The 24,755-nt window shown below is 43.5% G+C and overlaps 1 protein-coding gene across 2 annotated transcripts in view; it reads right to left on the reverse strand.

Moving 5' to 3' along the window:
• NTNG2 (netrin G2) overlaps positions 1-24,755 on the reverse strand; it is a 109,544-nt gene that overhangs the window by 55,891 nt on the left and 28,898 nt on the right. For both annotated transcript variants that reach the window (XM_043984935.1, XM_043984937.1), the window contains exon 3: positions 10,102-10,745. In XM_043984935.1, the coding sequence (XP_043840870.1) occupies positions 10,102-10,745 (644 nt within the window). The remainder of the gene's footprint in view (positions 1-10,101; positions 10,746-24,755) is intronic.

The raw sequence follows: 24,755 nt of genomic DNA on the forward strand, positions 1-24,755 counted from the left end.
ACAAGTGCCCATGTGAATAAAATCATGGATTCTTGCACTGTTATTACATCTATGCCAAATGCCTTTAAGAAGCTTAGCATCTCATCTCAGCAGCCTTGTAGGACTAGAGCCAGTCACTAGTCTCTCTGTTTTCCAGGGGATGAACTAGGACTGGCTGGGGCTCTATGGATCATAGACTCAGAGGTTCAAGGATGAAAGGCACCTTAGAAAGCATCTACTCCAAACCTGTCATTTTATAAATTAGGAAACTCAGATAAAGCCCAGAAAAAAGTACTTATTTTTCCAAGATCCCAGGGATAGTAAGTAGCAGAGCTGAGATTTCAACACAGGTCCTCTGACTCAAAATCCAATGTTTTTTCCATTATACCATCAGCAATAGTGAGGTAAGAAGATTCAAGAGGACATTCTTCCAAATGTATCCATATATCTTTGGGATGTCCTAACCTGATCAAGACAGGTCAAGCAGGTTGACTAGCGACTTAGAATATAAACTTGTGTACATTTTAAACTACCTCCCTCTTCACCCCAACTCCCAAGTGTTGATCCTCATTTGTTGTTCAGTCATTTCATTTGTTTTTGACTCTTTGTCACCCCATCTGAGGTTTTCTTGGCAAAGATACTGGAGTGGGTTGCCATTTCTTTTTCCAGCTCATTCTACAGATGAGGAAACTGAGTCAAACAGGGTTAAGTGACTTGCCCAGGGTCACATAGCTAGGAAGTACCTGTGGCTGGATTTGAACTCAGACTTTCCTGACTCCAGGTTCAGCATTGCTATATCCCCTCTAAGTCCAAGATCTTTGAGAGAAGATATTATATCTTCCTAGCACAGCACCCAACACATATTCAGCATTCAGATTTGTACTACTAACCTATAAGACTATCATCTCCTTGAGAGCAGGGGCCATTCATCTTCATATCCCCCACACAATACCTAATGCCATGATCTGCACATAATAGGCACTGAATTTAATATTTGCTTCACTGATTTTAATTTCTTGAGCTGAATTGAACTAAAGATTATTTTTCACTCTCCATAACTTGTCCCTTTGGGTGGACTGCCACTGTCAGCAGCAATAGTTCTAAAATTCCGAAGGCTGGACAAGAGTCAGAGGTGTAAACAGTGTTTAAAGAAAGTCAGTGGGAAAGTGCTTACCTATGAGACGGGGGAGAGAGGTAGGGGCTCTATTCTGCAGAGCCACCAGGGCTTGAGTGTGTGCTCCTGGAACAGTATCAATAAATGCTTTCCCTTCCACTCTTTTAACTGTAAAGTACCTGTGTAAAGGGGCAGGGAGTGTGCCCATAAGTACAGTAAGTAAAAAGGGCTCTTTCTTCCCACCACCTACCCTACTCCCTCCCGCACTGACATGGATAAACTGAGGATTTTTTCCCAGAGCTGTTTCTATTCTCAGCCCTAGTTCCGTCCATCTCCAATTACCCAGCCGATCAATAGGAATAGGGCATTTATGGAAGATGAAGAAAAGAATGCTGAAGACAGAGAGAGAGAGAGAGAGAGAGAGAGAGAGAGAGAGAGAGAGAGAGAGAGAGAACTAAGGGGGGTGGTTGCCAGCAGCTAAGTTGGGGGGATAGAAGAAGTGATTAGGAAGTAAGAAAGCTGGGGCAAAGTCATGTGGATAGTTAATATTTTTCTCTCCTCCCCTTAGAAAGTGACTCTCTATTCTTTTTTTGGGGGGGGGGATGAGTATTAAGTGACTTGTCCAGGGTCACACAGCTAGTAAGTGTCAAGTGTCTGAGGCTGGATTTGAACTCAGGTCCTCCTGAATCCAGGGCCAGTGCTTTATCCACTGTACCACCTAGCTTCCCCCAGAAAGTGACTCTCTAGCTCAAAATCATTCTAAGGAAGACAAGGCAAATATCTATGCTTCCAGGCTTCTGATATGGCCTTCCAGGCTCTCCCCAGATTCACTCCAAGTTCTCTGGGACCTTCTGAGATAGGAGGAACAGGCACTGGACTTGGAAGTCAGGAGAATTAGCTTTTAGGTCCAGCTCTCCTGTCTAATTAACCATGTGAACTTGGGCAAATCACTAATCCTCTTTGGACCTTAGTTTCCTAAACTGTTAAGTGAAAAAGTTAGATTAGATGATTTCTAAGGAACACTCATTTTGTTTTCATTCAGTAAGCATTTATTAAGAGCCTACTATTTACAGGGTACTGTGCTAGATGGCAGTTTAGTGCATAGTCATAGACTTAAAGCTGGAAGAGATCTTAGAAGTTATTTAGTCTAACTCTCACATTTTATAGGTAAAGATACTATGACCCAGAGAGGCTGACACAGGCAGGATTTGAAGTGATGGGGGAGAATTTGGACCTATGGCCTCAAACTCAAAACCTGGTGCTCTTTCCACTCATACCTCACTGCCTAACTTCCTTCCTTTGAGTGCCCCCCCCCAAAGCATGTTGGATACTAAGGTAGAGATTGTCCTTGTGCTCTGAAAGCTTATAGTAGAGGGAGAAAAGGGGTTGCATATATGGACAACTTCAATACACAAGATTACAGGTGTGGTGCTACCTCTGACTCATGCTGGTTTTGTAATTCAGTTTAACCTCTCAGTGTTCAGGGCAACAAAAAATGGGTGTCAACATGCATTTGATAAGTGGGAGCTTCCTCATTCCTGAGAAACTTTTATGCCAGTGTCCAAAACAACAATAACAACAACAACAAAAACCCTCCAATCAAAAAAAGCTGCCTTAGGTGCATCCAAAAAAAAAGAAATACAAAAGACTGAAATCCAACAGGGAAAATCCTTACCTACGTCAGGATATGAGGGAAGGCTTCATGGAGGAGGTAGCATTTGATTTCACCTTTAAAGGTTGGGTAGGAATTTGGTAGTTGAAGAGAAGGAAGTAGGACATTCCAAGCAGAAAAGCACTGAGTATGTAAGGGGGGGTGGGGTGCAGAGAGCAGTCCAGTCTGGCTGGAATGCAGAATGCTCAGAGAGGAGTAATATGAGATGGGACTAGAAAGGTAGGATGGCGCCAGATTGTGGAAGGCCTTGAATATCAGGTGGAGGAATCTGAGCAAGTGTGATATTCTATAAGATGCTCTGGGCAGAGGTTCTTTTTTCTGGTACTCTAGAGAACATGGTTTCCTGGAACTGAATCATGCAGATTGGACACCTAAAGTAGGCAGAATTTCTAAGGGCTTGAGTCCCTGTTCCTCCTTTTGAGCTGAGAAAAGGAGAAGGCATGTAGAGTGTCCAGTAGACATACTTTGTGCAGCCTAGGGGTTGGGAAGGAGGGAGCTGCTAAAGGTCTAAACCTAAGAACCTACTCATTATGCTGCTTACCTTGGCAATGGATTTGTAGTCAGAAGGACCTAGGTTCAAATCTCACCTCAGACACTTAACCTCTTGGGACCTCAGTTTCCTCATGTGCAAAAGAGGAGAACTGTACTGATGCTCCTTTCTAAGAGGAAGTGCTGAATGTCAGCATGTTGACGATGGTTGTGTCGGGTACTTTCTCCCCCAGTTCAAAAAATATGAATTAGGTACCTACTATGAGAACAGCGAGGGTAATCAGAGGAACCCTGAATTTGTTGGGCTGGAGTACCTCCCATGAATCCGGGCATGTGCACATTCCTCCCAACAAATCAGGGATTCTCTTGGTTGTTCCTACTACGTTAATGTACTAAGTATTACATTTACTGAGGGAAAGCCGTCCTGGGGGACTGTGACTCAGCTTAGACTTCTCCCCAAATCACCATTTCACTTCTGGAAGTGTTCAGTGGCTCGAAGCCACTAACTTCTCCACTCTGGGCTTGAGTTTCACTATCAGCACAACAAAGAAAAACAACCCGTGCATCATCTCTTGCCCTTCCTAGGGAGGTGATCAGGTGAATGATGTGAGATCCAAGGCTGCAAGATATAATTGCATTATCTAGGAGGTCACGCGCCAGGAAGGGGCTGGCTCTATTTCAGTCTCCCACCCCAGGCTCCCTCCTTGTTTCAGCTCCGTTGCTCTGGGGCCTTTCTTCATTCCCTCTCTACCTTTTCCTCTTGCCGCTTCCCCACACAAAACATCAAGCTCTGATTGGCACCGCTTTCCCACTCTTGCTGCCCCTGGCCCCTCTCCATCTCATCTGGGCACCTGGGGGCAGCTCACTCCCCCCAAGCAGACTCCATAATTAGCTTCTCGATAGAACAGGAGCTATTCCCATCTGCAGCCTATGTTCTTAGGCCAGACCTGTAGGGCAGGTGGGTGAGGGGAAAGCTTGAAATTATTCTTAGTGCTCCCACCAGTTCTTCCCCCTCCCCCCACCTTTCCCCTGACAATTCCTATCTGGGTTTCCCTGACCAGACACCCATACCTCCTCCAAAATCAGGTCCCTGCATCCCTGTCAAGTGGGCACCAAAAGATCTGTTCCCTTGGTCAAGTTCAAGTCTAGTCCTAGTCATCAGGTCATAGGGTTTTAGAGTCAAGAACTACAGATTCGGAGAAAGTCAAGATGGGGAGGGACCGAAGAACAAAGGATCAAAGATTTAAAACTAGAAGGGACCTTAAAGTTCATCTAGTCCCATCCCTTCAAGGTCAAACAGTTCATTAATAACAGGACCCCTGACTACCAATCCAGTATTCTGCCTACTCTATGAGCTGATATACAAGAGCAAGTTGGAGTCCAGACTCCAAGAAGCCTCAGCACTGGAGATAGAAACCAGAACAACATGGGAAGAGGATGAGCTAGAAGGCTCCGACTCCTGGGGACAGTTCCTTTTTTTTTTTTTTTTGGTGAGGCAATTGGGGTTAAGTGACTTGCCCAGGGTCACACAGCTAGTAAGTGTTAAGTGTCTGAGGCTGGATTTGAACTCAGGTCCTCCTGACTCCAGGGCCAGTGCTCTATCCACTGTGCCACCTAGCTGCCCCCTGGGGCAGCTTTTTCTCCCCTGGCTGTAGATGCCCTGAGCACATGATTCTGGAAGACAGTGGCCAGTGTGGTCATGGCTAAAGTCTAGTCGGGCAGTATCTCCCCCTGGGTTAGCAGTTTTGTTTTGTTTTTTTTAAGTGCAAAGATTTCTTCTGAGCTCTCTCAATAGCTTCACTGAAAGTATTTTTTAAATGCCTACTGCCTGCCTTGGGGATGGAAATTAGATTGGATATGTGAGGCTAATATTTAATTGGAAGGGCCTGGAAATACCATTCTTTGGAAATATTCTGACATGGTCATGCCCTAACTGTCCGGCCTTAAGAACAGGATGTTACTCCTGGCTGTGGGGGAGAGTACAGTTTCTGCTATTCACACTCAAGATTTCCCTTTGTTTTCCTTGTTCCTGTGGCTGTCAGAGGTAGCTCATGCTCCTTAGCTTGTTGGAGAAAAAGCCCTCCCCACCCCAAGTCCTACCCCCAGGTGATCTTGTTAAGGTTCCTGAGAACTAGTGTCTGCCCCTACTGACCAACCCCCAGAGTTGGGATTGATCAGCCAAAGAGGAAGCTACCAGAGCTGAAATGGGAGCTGCTTCTTGTCATGACCTTTCTTCATTCCATTGTGGCCTTTAAGCTTATGATGATAGAAGGAAGTCAAGAAGCCACTCTACCCATTCAGGAAGGAGAGGGGGAAACCCCTCAGAACTCCCTGACTAAAACTCTAGGGAATTTCTGCTCCTTGAACAGATTGCATTTGAAAATCCTCCCAGCTATACTGCCTTATTGTGTGTATAACACATTATTCTGCATAATACTAACCCTGATCAGCACCGCAAACTTTCAATGTTCATAGCCAATCAGTCAGTCAGTAAGCACTTATTAAGAAATTCCTCTGTCCCAGGCAATGTGCTAAGCACTGAGCATATGAAGAAAAGCACAAACATGGTCCTTCTTCTCAAGGAGCTCATATTTCTAATGAGGAAGGCAATATGTAAGTAATTGTATAGGCAAGACACATACATTGCAAATGGAAGGTCATCTAAGAGGAAGTCACTAGCAGTGGTAGGAGGGAGGGGAGCAGGGAAAAAGTCTCTTGCAGAAGGTGGTGATATAGTGGGAAAATGGGGTACGGGTTGGGGTTCTTAGGAATTCCTCTTTAAAGAATTACACCCTCTTGCACACAAAACTTAGAACAAGGTGATAGTTTATTTAGGAGCAAGGGAAGGGAAGGGTGGGGGGAGGGAAACCATGAAAGAAATCCTTAGACTTTTCATGGGGAGATTTGGCATAAAGCACATGGCTCAGAGGTACCAAATCTCCTCGAACAGGAGACCGGAAGGTACTTTTATAGAGGACTGATGGGGGTGGACCATCTTCTTGTGGAAAGTTCCTTTAGTGAGGGAGGACCATCCCCCATTGGTGGTAGTTGGGGTAATTGGGTGAGCAGTGGAGGACCATCCCCCACTGGTAGTGACTAAAGGAATTGAGTGAGGGGTGGCTACGGATCCCTCTTCAGAACACAAAGGCCGAAGCCACACCCAAACTTATCTCCCCAGGGTAAGGGAGACCAGAATGAAGGGTAGGAATCCCAAGCTAGCTCAGTCCGATTTGGTTCAGTTTATCTCTCTAGGTGTTACCTGTCCTCTGGTTTGGTTTCTCAAGGAGAAGATTCCTCGGTGTGCCCCAGAGAAATTCTGGGGTGCTCTGTGCCCCATGACATTGGGATTTGAGCTGAGATTTAAAAGCCAGGAAAGTGGGGAGGTGGGGAGGGAGGGCATTCTGAGCATGGGAGACACAGTAAAGGGATGGAGTTGGAAAATGAAGTGTCGTGTAGAGCACACTCATTTTGTCCTCATCACCAAGACTCTCACAATAATGGTGTTTCCTCCAGACTCTGCTCATTTAAAATGCTGAATTGCTGCACTCAATTAGAAGCCACTGGGGGAAGGGAATACAGGAGGCTGGGGCTCTGGGTGCATTTCTCTGCTCTGATGAAGGGGTTTTAGCTATAACTCTTGCTATATACTGACTCTCCATCAGTATAGGCTTTATGGGGCTGCTGACCATGGAACAGAGAATGCTAGAGTCCTGGCAAAATAATATAATATAGAATGCTGGAAAAGTCCTGGCAAGAACACTGAATCTGGAGTCAGAAGACTTGGGCTCAAATTCTAGTTCTGTCGCTAATCTGTGTTACTTTGTGCAAGTCACTTAATTTCTTTGGGCCTCAGTTTCTTCATCTGTAAAATGAAGAAATTGGGCTAGATGGTCCTAAGTCCCTTTCAGCTCTAACATATGAACTGATTTTTTTTAAATGAATATTTCTTATAGTTTAAAGTGATTTTACAGAGCACCAAATTTTACTAATGGGGAAACTGAGGCCTAGAGAAGTGAAGGGAAATACCTAAGGCAACACAAGTAGTAGATACTGACACAGATGGGATTTAAACCCTGGTTCTCTGATCCCAAATCCAGTGCTCTTGTCATGTTCCTTACTTAAACAAGTAGCCCAAGGTCATACAAGTGAGCAAGAACTCAGGTCTCCTTGACTATATCTATCAGGTTCTACCAAACACGTCCAAACCAGATTCAAGGGACAAGCACCTATGAAGGGTCTCATAGAGCACATCTATTCTCAGAAATACAGTGACTTGGTTCTGGCCCAACCGGACATGGAACATGACTCACAGTGGTTGTGGGAAAGGATCCAGTATAGTATGGTTATAGTTGGCCAGATTTGATCTTCTCCACCTTATATTTTCTGGGATTAACATTCCTATGGTTTCCTGATGCCATCAGGACCCCAAATATCAACTAGGGTAGTGGTGGTTTCCCCACCAGAAGTGGGGTAAAAAAGAAAAGCAGAGAAAATCACAGTCATATACTGAACCATCTAACCAGACCTAATTAATCAGTACACCAAGCTACAATCTGTCCTGCCAACTAGACACTGGAAGAGTACTTCCTTTATCTGTGAATTCATTGCTGTAGTTTTGCTACTACTACCATTAATACCAGCTGCCAAGTGTGAGATGAGAACCTTCAGGTCCTGGTAAGACCCAGGGCAGAGGGGCAGGGAGAGTTCTACTAGCCTAACAAGGTTATCACAGAATTTCTAGAGCTAAAATGGATCCTGAAAATCATTTAGGTTAACCCTTTTATTTTACAGACAGGGTAGCAATCTCAGAGAGAAGGTACTTGTCCAAAGTTTAAGTGGTGGGGAAAAACATGGAACATAATGCTAAGGACTGGACGCATTTTTCTTTATAAATAGATGTCACATCACTTTCCCTTCTCCATTTCTGCCCCTTGATATTGATATTGGTCTTCCAAGTACTCTTCAAGGCACTATCAATAGGAGAGCAAAAATTCTGGAGCTGTCCAAGGTACGGAACTACTTTGGCCTGCACTCTCACTGTATCCTTGACTTACTGCCATCTACAAATCCAGAATGTTGTCCAGCTTGACTCTTCCTATACATGCTGCATACTCTAACCAATGTCCTTCCTGACACTGTCTACTCCCTACTTCTGCTCACCACTGTTGCCCATTCTGACCTGGATGGTATGATGTAGATCCCAGCTTAAACATCAAAACAGGAATTCTGTTTTCTTGGCATTATTTCACACTTCTTCTTCCTACAATTCTAACCACAGACCAACCATAGAGCTCTTCTGCCTGGTATGAAATGCCTCTTGTTAGACTCACTTCTCTGGGTTAAATATTAAAGGGAGTGGTATTATTTGTGGAAGGCCCCTCTTTACATGCATGTGTTATCTGGGAGGAGATGGAGAGTCCTATGGGAGGGTCTTCTCTAACCCTGTCCCATTAGCATGATTACATTTCTCAGATGAATGATTTGTCATCCTGAATGACACAGAGAACTTGGTCCTGAGGGGTTTGGATACAGGATGGAGGAATTTCAATAGCTTTGTGAGGTAAAAGGAGACATCCTAGTAGGATTCTGTTGCCCTGGATGGGAACAACAACATAGTGCCAAGCTAGGGAGGATGGGCTGCGAATAATACAGCTTCCACCCAAGAGTTTGCTGAAGGTGGAAGAGACCACTGAAGGATAAACTTTGTCTAGTTTATACTTATGCTTGAGTAGAGTTTCCAATTTAGCAACTTTGGTCAAGTGTCCTAGGGAAGGAAAAATTTACTCCAATAATTCTTAATTTGTTTAAGCTTTCATGCAGATGTTCAAATCACCATAAGCCCACTTTCCTTGGGCAAGAAGCTATCTATGCTGACTTAATGTTAAAGTATGTCACTTTAATTTCTCCTGTGACCATAAAAACTAATTAGTCAACCTAGAAAACAGATGAGAAAATGATGCACTCCTTCCTCTCCTTTCAGAAGTGGGGGACTGTGGGTATGGAATATTTAATATACTGTCAAATTCAGTTGATGTATTGCTTAATTTCCCCCCTTTCTCTTTTATTCTTTGTTGAAAGAAATTTCTTGCTGTGTAGTGAAGAGAAATGAAGGATTAGACTATATTTCAGAATGCAAATAAATCTGAAAGGGGCATGCCCTTGTATCTCATTTTCTCTGTTCCCTGCCCCTTAAATCCTGAAATTTCACAAAATAGGTTGGGGGTATTCAGTAGATTGGAATATTCCCTGATCGACCCAGCACTATACTAAAACTTCAAAAGCCATTTAAAAAAAAACAATTAGTCAGCTCTACCATAGAACAACCAACCACCATCAAGTAAACCTTATAGGGCTTTGTTGTAGTGTTTTTCCTTTTTAAAAAATACAGCACTATGTGAGAAATGGAATCATTACAGATAGCAATGCAACATCTATGTATATTGGAACCACAATCTCTTAATGAAATATGCCAATATTCAGGACATTGTTAGCTTCCTAGATTAATGACTTGCATCCCAGGAGTAGACTTGGCCCCGGTTGAGAATATATTGACATATACCATGGATAATCTCTCAAGATGCTAGAATAGAAAGCCATTTGGTACCAAAACAATTAAATCCAGTTGACATCCCTTTATGGGTGCCATTCAGTTGCTAAGTAGAAATTCAATATGATGTGGGATGAGATCCCACTTCTTAAAATTATAACTCATATATATATATATGTATATATATGTGTGTGTATATATAGATATAGATATATATGATACCTTAAATCAAGTACTTGCTTTCACCTCTTATAACAGCCTCCACCCTCCCTCCCACCATTCCCTTAGTCCCAGATTTACCTGCCAATGACCTCAATGTTGGAGATGGCATAGAAGTATTTGTAGAGGTTCTCTCGCTGAACGTAGGTGCCACCCAAAGCGGGCCGAAGAAGTTTCATACGCAGGTCAGTGGCGGTGAAAAACTCCTTGAGTCCCTTGGCACTCTCCAGCCTGGTGTAGAGGTTGTCCAGGTTTCGGAGATCTGGGCCAGCAAAGATGGCAAAGCGGTCCCGCACCTCAAAGCGCACGTGCTTCTCCTTCTTGGAGCCAGCCCACCGGGAATACTCCTCTGTGCACACCACCCGGTTGGCACTTGTAGAGGACAAGTCACGGACCCTGCGGGGGGGCATGTTAAAGGCTTCCATGCAGTCTTCAGCATAATACTGGTAGGGATGCCATGTCCGCCCATTGTCCAGTGACTTCTCCAGCATCATGACGGTGGGCCGACCATACTCAAAGGTCACCACTATGTCATCAGTCAGCTCAATACTCTTGTTCCAGGAAAGGGTGATATTGGCTTCCAGTGGACTTGGATATCGGCTCCATGTCACACTCTGCCAGTAGGTGGCCAGCCCCTCATCCTCCTTGTCAAACATGAGCCGAGGTGGGTGGGCCAGGTCTGGATTTGAAGCATCACACTCATCACTGCACAAATATGGGTTTTCCTGGGGGAGGGGGGAGAGGAAAGGGGAAGGGCAGCTGTTGGCTTGTTAGGAGGGATCCCCTAGAAACAGAACACGCATTGCCCTCCCCTCTATCCCAGCAGCAGTCTCCAATAGCTGTGGCTCTGAGGTATGACTATTCTCAAGGCTACCAGAAAGTAGTTTCCTCAATACAAGGGGACAGAAAGTGCTTGAGGACACCAAATCAATGAGTGGGGCAGTTTCTGTCTGTAGGCTGGGAAAATGTCCAAGATCCCAGAGTATTGGGCAGAGTTTCCAGAGTTCGCAGGTCAACATCAGTCTCTCTACTTCCCTCTCAAAGTGCAATAATGCAGGTTACTGCATGCAACCCCTAGCAAACACTCCACTGTCTTGGCTCCAGGCACTGACTGAGAAAAAAAACCTTTCCACCCTTTGCTCTCATATTATCTCTTAGGTTGCCCCTAAAACCATCTCCCAGTAGATGGAAGTTGACACTATTATAGACTTCCTGGGAAGCATGGGCTGCATATTTCTAATATGACAATGGTTTCCTTCTTAGATTAGCCTTGGCCCCTATTGTTGCCATTTAAATCTATTTCCTCTTACTCACTTTATGTAAGTGAACTCACACTGGAATCCTCAAAAGGTTACTCATGAAACTCTGACTCCCCAGGCCATTTGCAGTCCTATTTGATGAATATTTCAAATCCTTCGTTTGGTCAGAAACAGAACAGCTAGAATCCCAGCATTAAAACTTCTTGCTGCTTGCCTCATAAGGGGGCAAGAGGTGCTCATTAACTCCTGAGATGGAGAACCAGCATGGGACCCAGTGTCTAGATGGGATAGAGGCAAGATGCCAGAGGTAAATCCCCAATTTCTATAGTTAGGCATAGGTAGCCCAGGAGGGCTTTTATTTGCTCTTAAGTCTGATGATTGCTCATCCCTCTCTCAGCTGTAATGCTTTAAAAGGCACCCCAAAGCCCCCTTGTACAAACTAGTCCTTCCCCAATCCCTTATCTTCTAACCAGCCTGAAATCTGTAGACTTATAGAAACAAACAGTTGTCAGAGTGGGAAGGATTCTTAGTCCAACCCTGACATTTTAGAGAGAAGGAAACCAGGACCCAGAGAAGGAATGTGAGTTGACAGGTGAGTAAGTTGTAGAGGTGGGGACTAGAAGCCACCTATAGATTCCACATATAGAAGCTAACTATAGATTCCATAATGTGTTAAGAAGCAAAAGGCATGACCATGTCGCTAAATATCCATAATCAATCTTCTCTAACCTTGTCTTATTAGCACAGACAAATTTATGAGATCAACACACTATTACTCTAGGTCAAGAGGATACTAGATACTCTCCCTATCACTTCTTCCTACCTTTCACAAACTACAATCCCCTCTTCTTCCTCTTCTTTTTGTGTGTGAGGCAATTGGGGTTAAGTGACTTACACAACTAGTAAGTGTCAAGTGTCTGAGGCCAGATTTGAACTCAGGTCCTCCTGACTCCAGGGCCGGTGCTTTATCCACTGTGCCACTTAGCTGCCCCTACAATCCCCTCTTTTTCACAAGCTTTACCTAGCCCAGTGAAAGGAATACTGGTTCTGAAATCAGAGGAAATGGATTCAAATCTCACATCTGCCACCTGTGTGACCTTGGGCAAATCTCAGGCCCTCGAGTCCTCACCTGTAAAGTGAAAGGATTCAACTAGATGCCCTCCAAGGTCCTGTCCAGCTCTAAATACACGGTTCGCCACTTTCCCCCTCCTTTGGGGCTTTTCTGAGAAGACACAAAGGGTTAGCAAAGGGTTGGGAGAGAATGGCTGTAAGGAACAATGTGGCACTTCGGATAATTTTCCCAGAAGCCTCATCTGGAACCCTTTTCCACTATCCTAGAACATCAATACCCTACATGTTGGCATTAGGCTAAAGACACCCTCTCAACTACTTAATAAACATTTCTGTAAGTATAATAAAAATTGCCATATACTGCACAGATTGTATCAAGGGCAGGGACTATTCATTTTCCTTTGTCCTCTGATACTCTCGCAAAGCTGTGGTGGACTCTTCATCAGTACCCCCTGGCTGACTACTGCAGGGGAAAGGGAGCTGGCAGATCGGACCCTCTTCACTAGTCTCTTTTTTCATTTTACAAGTTCATTCTCCTCCCTCTTCACCCCCAGCCCAAAGAGTAGTACCCAGAGACAAGGATCCTAAAGATGTAATAGCTGACAGACCCATCCCCTCCTTACTGTCTGTCCATCACTGGGAAGACTGAAAGCCTGCTACCACTGAGATCTAACCTCACTGCCAAACACGGTCCTGACCTAACCTGGGGAGTCAGAGCGCAGCCCCCTGCTCCTGGCTCTGAGAAGCAGATGGCCAGAAATGCTAATGAATCAGCCTGTGTATTTACCAGCCCGCTCCTGCTGTGGAGAGAGTTTAATAAACAGCAAGTACAATAAATAAATCTAGAGGCTGAACCAGAATGATATTCTCCCATTAGCCATTCTCTCTCTTTCTCTCTGACTCCCTCCCTCTCTCTTTCTCCCTTCCCCTCCCTCCCTCCCTTTCTCATTTTCTCAGTCTGTCTCTGTCTTTGTCTCTTTCTGTCTTTTTCTCCCACATCTCCATCTTAGGTTTAACTATTTGATCTTTATTTTTAAAAAAAATAGCAAAGTGTCCCATTGTCATAGACTGAGGCTTGCCAAAACTGAGGTCCTAAACACACAATTGCTCTCATTATATATGACACCCCACCCCCACCTCCTCAACCCAGTCTTTCCTTTCTGTTTAAGGAAATCTGGAAAATTAATTGAATTGTTAGGAGCGTGGTCACCCCTAATGCCCCCACCAACCTCAAGTACCCTGGATCACAGCTGATTAAATTGTGTGTGAATGATGGGAATTTAGACCCAGTCTCTATGAAGGGCAGCTGTGGTTCACTCTGGTCTGTTGCTCCTTAGCAGCTTCCCACTTATTTTCATTAGACACAGCTGAATAATAAGATAAATGATGATGATAATAATGAGATATAACATGAAAAAGAAGGATTACATTAGGACTATGTTCCTAACCTTTTGAGAAGACAGAATCATAGCACATGAAGGCTGGAAGGGACTTTAGAAATAATCTAATAATAAACTCTATATGAGCAGAGAGTTAGAGCTTCAAGATAGTTAAGAGGTCATTTCTAATCTAACCCCCTCATTTTACAGATGAGGAAACTGAGGACTGAACAGGGAAAGTGATTCGCCTAAGTTAGTAAGTGGTAGAGCTGTTATTCAAACCAAGGTCTTCAAACTGAAAAGCCAGCATGTTATCCACTGTACCATGGGGATAGAGTCAAGAAAGCTGGCTTTGAACCCCCATCTCCAGTACTTATTATCTGTGTGACCTCATGTAAGTTAGTCCACTTCTCAGCCCATTTCTTCACCTGTAAATTGGGGATAATCATATTTACACTACCTATCCTACGGGCTTGATTTGAAGCTAGCATATTGTAAACCTTAAAGTATTCCCCAAATAGGAGTTATTATTATTATTATTTTGTTGTTTTTTGTTTGTTTTTTTGCGGGGCAATGGGGGTTAAGTGACTTGCCCAGGGTCACACAGCTAGTAAGTGTCAAGTGTCTGAGGCCGGATTTGAATTCAGGTACTCCTGAATCCAGGGCCAATGCTTTATCCACTGCGCCACCTAGCCACCCCTAGGAGTTATTATTATGACAGAGAAAACTAAGGCTGAGGTAAGGAGCAGTCAATTGCCCAAGGTCATGCAGTGAATGAGTGGCAGAGATAAAGACCAGATCCCAGGGTTCCAGATTCTGTACAAAGCCCTTTATGTTACATTGTGCCAATTCTTGGGTGCAATTGGATTGGGAGACCTTAACCAAATGTTGGCTCCCAACCATAGTTATACCCAGCCTTGGAAAAAAACCAAAACCCTAATACTTGCCTGTCAGTCTTTAAAGTTCTACAACAGCCAATAGTCAGAAAGGTTAGCCAGGCATAAACTGGTGGGAGTGGCAAGATTTGTGGTGCAAGGGGAGAGGGGGAGGGAGTGGTGAGAGAGCATAGTCAACAGCTAGTCTAGACTGACAGATCCAAGGAGACACATCAGCTAGATGCTTTTCAAAGCCCAGAGATGGGGATGACTGGGAGGTTGAGAGAATCCCACCCAGATCAAACTCTAGTCCCTCTCTGGGGATAACATTCCATTGGTACAGTCTGACACAGACCAAGGCTAGGGCTTGTAATATCTAACTGCTCGCAGTGAAGAGCGGTATAAACTGAAATCCTTATTCCATGACCCATTCAATACTTCCTCCTCTGTGAACCAGGAGTAAGCAGAAACTGTACCCACAGGCTAACCAGGACCAGGAGATCAGATCAAGGCTTCTTTCCCTTCCCCATCCCAGTTCTTACCTCCCCAAAAGAAAACAAGTCTATCAATTCACATGGACTAATATGCATTTAAAAATGGAAGGTATGGGGGCAGCTAGGTGGCACAGTGGATAGAGCACCGGCCCTGGATTCAGGAGTACCTGAGTTCAAATCCGGCCTCAGACACTTAACACTTACTAACTGTGTGACCCTGGGCAAGTCACCTAACCCCAATTGCCCTGCAAAAAAAAAAATGGGAGGTATGACTGTAACAATGATAATATTCAGGTTGTTATGAAATAGTACAGAACTTATGAATGCTGTCCCTTAAAGTTGGCTTTTGGGGGGGATGTCACATTTATTCCAATGACGCTTCTATCACTTAAGACATTTTGAGCTTTGCTCTCTTGGGGAAGCAGGGATAGATCCATTGTATTCAAAACAATGAAGGTGAGAGCCTATGTTCATACCACTTATAGTACTGAACTAAATTTTGAGCACCCCGTTTTTTCAGCCAGTTGCCAACAAATAAGAATTTATCCAAAGGAATGCTGATAGAGGGAGCTGATATGATGTCATGTAAGGATTTCTGGAAGGAAATGAGTATCAAGCCTTGAGAAGAGGAAATTTAGGGGGAGATGACAGTTGTCCTCAAATATCCACAGGGCTGTTGGAAGGAGGAATTAGGTTTATTCTAAGATTACATAAGGAAGAAATTCTAGACTTGTGGTATAGTGGAAAGAGCACTATCCCTGGAGTCAGAGGATCTGGGTTTAAATCCCACCTATAATACTCAGTACCTATGTCTGTCTCTTCCTCCCCTCAACCCTTTCCTTTTTGTCTAAAGGAACTGAAGGATTAATTGAACTGTTAGAATGCTGGTCATCCCTCATACCCCACCAAAAACAAGTGCCTTGGATTATTAAATGGTGTGTCAGTAATGGGATCCAGGTCTTAGCTTTCTCATCTATAAAATAAAGTGGTCGAATTAGATGACCTCTGAGACCCCTTCATATTCTAGATCTATGCTCTTTACAAAACCAGGTGTCACATTTGAAAATTATGATACCACTTTGATACCTTCATATCATGGATGAGTTGTGAAAACCTGGGTTCTAGTTTTGTCTTCATTACATGTGCATTGCAAGACCTCGGGCAAGACACTTAACCTCAAAGTACCTTCAACAACTCCAAGACTTGAAGCTGCAGAGAAGGCTTTGACCTATATTGGTAGAGGGCATTCCCTTGATGCAAGTTCCCTACATGCCAATGAAATCACAGGACCATTAAAAAAAAGAGATACCACCTTCACATACATAACCAGCACACTATTTTGTTTGGCATGAACTAGCGTCTGGCCCTCTGGATTTAGAGACAAGGACCTGGGATTGAATTCTCCCTCCAACATTTATCAGCTGAATGATAAAGCACAACTCACCCTCTCTGAGCATCACTATCCTCACCTATAATATGGAGAGAATAATACCTAGAGTAACTATCTCTCAAGGTTGTTGTAAGGTTCCAATGAGATAATCTAATTAAGCATTTTGCCAACCCTACAATGCCTTATAAATGTCAGCTGTTTTTATTATATCCATACAATCACCATTTGAAATGGGAAGAACAGGTGTGTGTTTTTTACTTTATAGATAAAGAAACTGAGGTTCAGAAAAGGGAAGTGACTGGCTTATAGTAACATACAACTTTAAGGTGGCAAAACTAGGGTTAGAGCCCAAGGTTTCTGACTTCTTGCCCAATGCTCTAGCTTACCATATTTTGATGCTTTGCCCAAAAAGTATCTATCATGTATCCAAATTAGTTCAGGCCTGAAGTATGAACAAAATTAGTCTAGGCGTAAAAGAAAGCTGCAAAAAAATCTCCAGTTTAGTTTTTTTAAGGGAAAATATAGTACCACAGTCTTTCTGCTATGCATTTTCACCAAGCATCACTCCTACTGCCAGACACCCTACTGCTCTGACATGGGGGAGTATGGCCAGGGCCAAGGAACATCTTAGCAGCTAACAGATTTTTTTTAACCTGTCTACCGAGTTGCCAACAAAACCCTGTCTCATCTTCAATGCTGCCAACCTCAACTGGGTGCTGAGAAGCAGCTGTCGGCAGAGTCTAAGGTGGGTGGCAAGTAGCTGCCAAGGACAAGCCCTGGGGGTGGCAGTGGGGTGGAGGGAGGACAATCAAGAGAAGATGAGGATCAATAGAAAAGTCATCTGGGCCTTTCCTGGGATGGAGGGAACACCATCTCTTGTCAGTCTAAAGCAGGACTTGGGATGGACAAAGAAATGGAACTGGAATCTCCCCATCCTCCGCACATACCATAACTGTTCCCTTGGTCCACCATAATTTGGATCTTTCATGGGGGCAGAGAGAAACAAGATTCCATTTATTCTCCATTTCTCCCTCCTTCTTTACTCAGAGGAGAGGGGAGAAGGCCAAATTAATGCTCTAAAATGATTTTTTAAAAAATCACCAGGACAATGTTGCAAGGGATAGAGCCCTAAATGGATATTCAGGAGACCTGAGCTTGTGCTCTGTCACTGATCAAGCATGTGTCCTTAGCCTAGACCTTTCTCTTGTGGCTTTGGTTTTGTCTACTGTAGAAAGGAAAGGCTTGGACTAGATTATATGAAAGGTCCCTCCTAGTTCTAGCAGTTTATGTTATAAAGTCCCTTCCAAGTCTAGCACTCTATGGTCTGAGGGCTTGTGTTCTGAGGTCTAAGATTCTGGGCTCCAAGTATGGGAGAGGAATGGATGGGGAAATCGGACTGGCCAAGTGGTGGATGGAGAGGAGCTATCCAAATGTTTCTTCTGCCCTAACATTCCTCTCTATTCTTTTGTTCTTCTGAGGAAGGGTTCGGAAGGCTGTGGGGGTGGGGGTGGGGGTGGGGTTCCATTCAGGGAGAAAAGGGCAGGGGCAATTCCTCCTAACAAGCTGTTTCCTATTTATTGATAAGAAAAGTTGGAGCTGGAATAAATTATTAACACAATGGAAATGGAGCCTTTGTACAGAGGAGTTTCTAATTCTAGCACATCCAACATATCTCTTTCTCTCTCTCTCTCTCTCTCTCTCACACACACACACACACACACACAATCTCTTCCCCTTCCTCCTTCCCTGACTCTTTCTTTCCCTCTCCCTCTCTCTCTTCTACCTCTCCTCTCCCATTTCCCTTCTTCCTTCATCCCTCTCTCCATCTCCTCTCTTTCTGTCTCTTTACCCTATCTCTATTCCTTCTCCTCACTCCCCCTTCCTTTTCTTCTCTCTTCTTTTCACTCTCCCTCCCCTTCTCTCTTCTCCCACTTATTTCTCCCCCTTTTTTCTCCCCGTTCCTTCCCTTTCCCTCCCCCCTCTCTCCTCTCTCTCCTCCCCACCTCCTCTCTGGTATATTGATTCTTCTCTCTTCCCCTCCACTTCCCTCCACTTCCCCCTCCCACCCTCATCCCTAACCTCCTTCCCTCACAGTCTTCATCTTTTCAGTTTCTCTTAAAGAAGAAGGAACACTAGTGCAAGGTGACCCCCTCAGCCAGGGTGGCAGAAAACTGTTGTGTCGATGTGTTCCATTCAGGATCCTGTGAATCAGCAGAAACTGACACGGCCCTGTCTAACAGAACAGCCCTTAGTAATCACAAGTCAGGATCTGGGGGCTGGGGGCAGGTTGGGGGGAGGGGCTTTTTTCTTTTCTGAGATTCTTCCTCTTGGATTGAAGCAATTACTTAGGCAGAACAAGCAGAGCCAGTTAAGGTGTACCTTTTCCTCTAGAGACCTACATACTGTGGGAAGTCATCCAAGAGATGCCAATTCACTTGTTTCTCACCCTGAACCTTGCCCCTGACGTGACCAGTATGTACCCAAGATAGGGAAGACTGCCTAAACATTCAGAATGAAATAGCATTTTAGAGGTCAAAGGGATCTTAGAAACAATTTATTCCAACCCCTTCATTTACATAGTAGGAAACTGAGTCTCAGAGAGGATTAGGGGAAATGACTTGACCAAGATCACATAATTAGTGGTAAGATCCAAGGCTAGAACCCTGGTTTCTTTATTCCCAACTCAGAACCTTTTCTTCTTAAAGTATCTTACTTCCTTCTTAATTCCCAGAGGGCTCTAGAGTACCCTTACTATGGGGCTGAAGTATTCCCAGCCTGCAGCATGGTTAGGGCAATGCTACTGCTTTAAGATCAGAAGCTCACTTATAGATTGCATTTCATTATATAAGCGCTTTAATCATCCAAAGAGTTCAGCCCCCAAGCTTGCTTTGGCCAAGCCAGCCATAACTCAAGCAATTATGTCAATTAAGGAAGCTGAACTAGCCGATCTCTCAGGTCCCTTCCAGCCCTAACATTCTACTTCAAAGGTCCTTAATAATAGCACCTCCCTTCCAGAGTTGTTATGAGGATCAAATGAGTTAACACATGTAAAGTGCTTTGCACCCCCTAAAGAGACATATAAATACTATTATTATCATTGTTATGCTGTGTTTTGTTCTAATGTTCTGTGCCCTAAAATTCTTTCCAATACTGACATTCTATGTCTAAGACTCTAAGTTTCTCTTCTAAAAATGCCTTCTTACTCTGATATCCCATGTACTAAGCTAAACAGTGATATTCTATGATTCAGCGCACCCCCACGGAGCAAGCAGTGCTCAGGGGTGTGTGAAATAAAAGGTAAAGAATAGTCCAAGACCCTGACTCTTGGGAGCTTAACTAATTTTGTAAAAAACATTCAACCCTACTTTTTTCACTCCTGGCAGGTAGGGACCCTTGGCCTCATGGCTTTCTCCGGTAACCTCATTTTCTTCATAGAAGTTTCTGAGACTGGGTGGAGGGTAGTGATGGAAGGCTTGCCATGAGAGTGAATGGATATTAGCAGGGTCTGGAACTCTCTGAAGGAGAAGGGATATGGGTCCTTGAGCCTTCTGCCACTCGATGTCCCTGATGGAGCTAAAGGATCCTTCATGCTAAGACCTGTGACCAGCACATGTCTATTCAGTTATTGTATCCCCTCCTCCCTTGGCCTCAATCCATCAGAGGATAAATTCTTTATGCTTCCCCAGGAGAACAACAGTATTTACAGTAGACACATATAGAATGTGATCCAGACCGCCAGTATGCACTGATGTTTCACCCTACCCCTGATTCTTCTCTTTCATTGTAATATATTGTAAACTACTAGGACTTCTTCACCACGTTTGTATCATGGATTCCTTTGGCAGTCTATGGAAGTCTATGGACCCTTTCTAGGAATAACTTTTTTTTTTCAGGGCAAAGAGGGTTAAGGGACTTGCCCAGGGTCACACAGCTAGTAAGTTTCATTTGAATTCAGGTCCTCCTGAATCCAGGGCCAGTGCTTTATCCACTGTGTCACCTAGCTGCCCCATAATTGTTTTTTTTTGTTTGTCTTTAAATCATAATTAAAGGAAATGCTAAATTTCCATTAGAGGTTAGTAAAGATAAAGTTCTATTTTTTCCCTATTCAAAATTATAGCATCATATGCTCCAGGTTAAGACCACCTACACTACACATAGCTATGCTACTCATCCTGATGCAGTGGTCCAGTGGTTCTTTCCATGTCTGGATTAAAGTAACCGAGGGGCATTTTAGGATGTGTCTACCCAGTCAATAATCTGGAACCTAGGATCCATTGCCTCTTGCACTCCATAAAGAAGTAGGGTATACATACCCATGCACACACAACATATGAATACACAGATCCTTGAAATATTAACCAGCCTTTCTTCTTTTATCACTTACTGACTCTGCTTGCTAGCAAGTGTTTGCCTTTCTAGGACCTGTGACACAGCTGAAAAGACATCAGGGGTTGAGGTCTCAAAGAATTCAAGAGACAGGTGAGGAAAAATTTCAATAAACATGGTTTCTTCTCCCACTATTAACTCCTTGCTTTTTTATCTTTTTCTTCTTTCTCACTGACAAACACCCTTTGAAATGTCTCAACCTAATAAGTAACGAGTTTTGGTAGGGTTTTTTGTGTGTGTGAATAATAAGATAACCATATATATAAGAAGAATTGTAAGTTTAAATTCTATTTCCCAAAATACAAAATGTTAGCCTCTGTTAAGTGCAAGCAAAAATATCTGCAGGGGAGAGGCTCATTTCATTCCATCCCATCCCACTCCCTAAAATGCAGGGATTTCTTGGGCAATAGTGATACCCACCATTATGAGAGTGTCTGGCTGTTAGTGTTTACCAATAATCTCTCAAATTAGTGTTTCAGGAAGCAAGAGGGAGTGAGGCTGGGTAATGCATCATTAAAGGTTAAATGTGGGCCAATGACCCTGCACACTATCTTCAAGAGTTCAGTAAATCCCTGTAGGAGCTCAATACTTGAGATGCAGTGGTGTCACAGGAAGGTTTAATTTATTGGAGTACAGGGCACCAGGATAAGACTTGTCCCAGTGGTTCTGGTTGGCTCTAACTTGTTCTGCTTGCCTTTTTTCCCCTGTATGTGGGACCATGAATGACAGTGTCCTGACCACAGGAAGCTTACTCATGTACCAATTTGGAGAAGGTGAGCCCACCATGACTGGCACTTCCCATCTCAGTTTTTCTGACCATTCTGTAGGGGATCTCTAATATACCAAACCAGCAAACCCCGGAGACTGGCAGTCAACCCCTTTCTAAAAGGTTATATTATATGCAAAGTAGAGCAAGATTTTAAAATCTGGGGTCCACAGGCCCCTCTCCCCAAGGGACATGGATAAATTTCAGGGGATCAGGGAACTTGGATGTGAACAGAACGCATCATTACTTTCACTAACCTCTAACTAAAATGTAGCATTTTTTGGCAATTAGGAATTAAAAAAAATTATCCTGAAAAGGGGTTCATAGGCTTTACCAAAGAGTCCAAGACACAAAAAAAGGTTAAGAACCTGGAACTAGAGGAATCTGGCTGTGACTGAAGCATAGCTCCTGGGAAAGAGGAAGATGAAAGGGGAGGTTCCAATTAAAGAGTGAGGGCAACCAGGAGCAACATCAAAATGCCAAGTTCAGAATTACCGTCTGAATACCCATTCCTTCACACCAGAGTTACTGACATTAGATTTAAAATTGTCTGATTCTCCCACCTCCCACTACCCCTCACCCCAAACAATATAAACCTGGCTGAGATGTGTGGCAGGAGCCCTGAGAGGGAAGGGTTAATCTCTCTAGAAGCTAAAAATTCTATTCTTAAAGTGATAATCTCTGCTTTGCCCCAGGGCACATACAATTCGTCCTCAGTCCCCTTTTCTATGTAATAATTTCCAAACAACTCCTTCTTTGGGGCTGATAATCCCATCACCAGCTGATACTGCACCTGCCCTGTTCCCCATGGCCTCCCTCAGCCCCCACCTAACTTTACCAGAGACCAATGGATGTGGTATGTGGAGCAGCTCTCTTTATGTTCCCTCTTTCTGTCTCTGTCTCTATCCTTCTGTTTCTTGCTGTCTGTCTCTGGTCCTCCTACAAACTAAAGGGTGGCTGAATACAGTAGACAAATAGAGAGTTATTTCCTAGGTTCACAAACTTACAGATTATTAGAACCACCTCTACCTTAGAGATCAGAAAGACAAAGTCACAGCGCTAGAGCTGGAGTCAAAAGACCTTGGTTCAAATCCTGACTCTGCTACTTATTATCCTTGTGACCTTGGGCAGAGTCCCTTACTCTCTCCAGGCCTCAGTTCCTTCATCTTTAAAATGAGGAGTATGGATTAAATGACCTCTCAATTCCCTTCAAGATAAAGCCACGATCCTGTAATTTGTCTGACGTCCAAAACAAGAAAAAGAGAAAGTGGGATTAGAATTTGTATCCTCACACCTTGCTCTTGCCTCTACACCCCTGCCCCCAGCCTTCATTTCAGTAGGGTCAGGTTTGTCTCTGTCCCTTAATCCCAAACATTTGCTTGTTCCCACCTCTACATCTTTGGTCACATTTTTCTCCCTTAGGAATGCCTTCCCTTTTCCTCTTTCCTTATCTAAATGGTATACATCACTCAAGGACCACCTCCCATCCTACCTCCTTTATGATGTCATCCTTGACTCTCCCAGCAGCTGATCATACTCTTCTTTTCTGAATTTCTTTTTTTGTTTGTTTGGTTTGGTTTGGTTTTGTGGGGCAATGGGGGTTAAGTGACTTGCTCAGGGTCACACAGCTAGTAAGTGTCAAGTGTCTGAGGCTGGATTTGAACTCAGGTCCTCCTGAATCCAGGGCTGGTGCTTTATCCACTGTGCCACCTAGCTGCTCTCTTTTCTGAATTTCTATAGAACTGAGTATGAACCACTCTTTGGTAGTTCATTTTTAAGCCACATTAAATAATTCTCTAACTATTCCATGTGCATTTCATATGTTAACCACCTCAACTAGCCTATAAGTTCTTCAAAGGAAAGAACTAGTATCTCAAATATCCCTTAAGTTCCATCACTGGACAACTACTCAAGAGATCTTTCTTAATGTGCTAGCTTGCATTTCTTTGTAAGTTTTCTTTCTAGTGCTTCTAGTATTAGCTTGTACTTGCTTATGTTTGCTCTTGCATTAGAATGTAAATCCCTTGAAGGAAAGAATTGCTTCATTTATGTGTTTGTTTCCTCAGTGCCTAGCTCAGTGCTTGGAAGATAGTAGGTGCTTAATAAATGTTTGTTGATTGACCAATTTTCCATAGAACCTAGCACAATGCTGACCTCACTGAAGGAGTATTATAAATACTTATTGGTTTGACTTTTATGACAGTCCCTAACTTATCAGTTTGGTAAATTGGATTTGGGGACACTGTTTTCTTAAATGAAAACACACCCATACTAGGTACTGTGGTAATGTATGCAATAAGAGTCCCTACCCGAAAGGCGTTTATAATCTAGTTTAAGAGACACCAACGCAGCCCCAGGAGAATAACTTAAGGACATTTATAGAATAACATATTGCAAATTCAATTAAAATTTGTAACAGCATGAACAAGAAATGAGGGATGGGCCAGAAGAGAAGCCACTCTCACAGTTGTATTGAATAAGAGTTCACCTTTCTAAAGTACTTCTAAGGTTTGTATCATGACACCCTTACAAACAAGATGATCAAAAGATTTCTCTAGGGTCACACAGCTATTAAATGTGAGAGCCAGAGTTTTAATTCACATCTTCTGGGCATCTAGGTGATGTAGTGGAGTGAGTGTTGGGCTTAGAATCAGGAAGATCTGGGTTCAAATCCAGTCTCAGATACTTATTAGCTGGGCAACCTTGGGCAAGTCACTTATCCTTTTTCAGCCTCAGTTCCCTCATCCCTCAGACAGTGATAATAATTACACTAACCTCTCAAAGTGATTATGAGGACAAAATGAGACAACATTTGTAAAGTGTTTACAAACAAAGTCAGCTATTTATTATTATTATTCTAACTCTAAGACCAGTGTTCTTTTTGCTACATTAAATAGATTTGCAGAGGCAGAAGGCTCCTGAGAGGTTATCTAATTCAACCTCCTGCCTCTTACAGGAATCCCTTCCCCAGCAACCCTGAAAGGGATGGCTGTTGCTTAAATACTTGTAATGATGGGAGGCTCAGTTCCTCTCAAGGTAGCCCATTCCCATCTTTAGATCACTCTGATTATTAGAAAATGTTTCCTTTTTTATAGCTGGCACTTATTTATATGAT

Source organism: Dromiciops gliroides, chromosome 2 (assembly GCF_019393635.1).
Source record: "Dromiciops gliroides isolate mDroGli1 chromosome 2, mDroGli1.pri, whole genome shotgun sequence".
NCBI classification, from domain to species: Eukaryota; Metazoa; Chordata; class Mammalia; order Microbiotheria; family Microbiotheriidae; genus Dromiciops; species Dromiciops gliroides.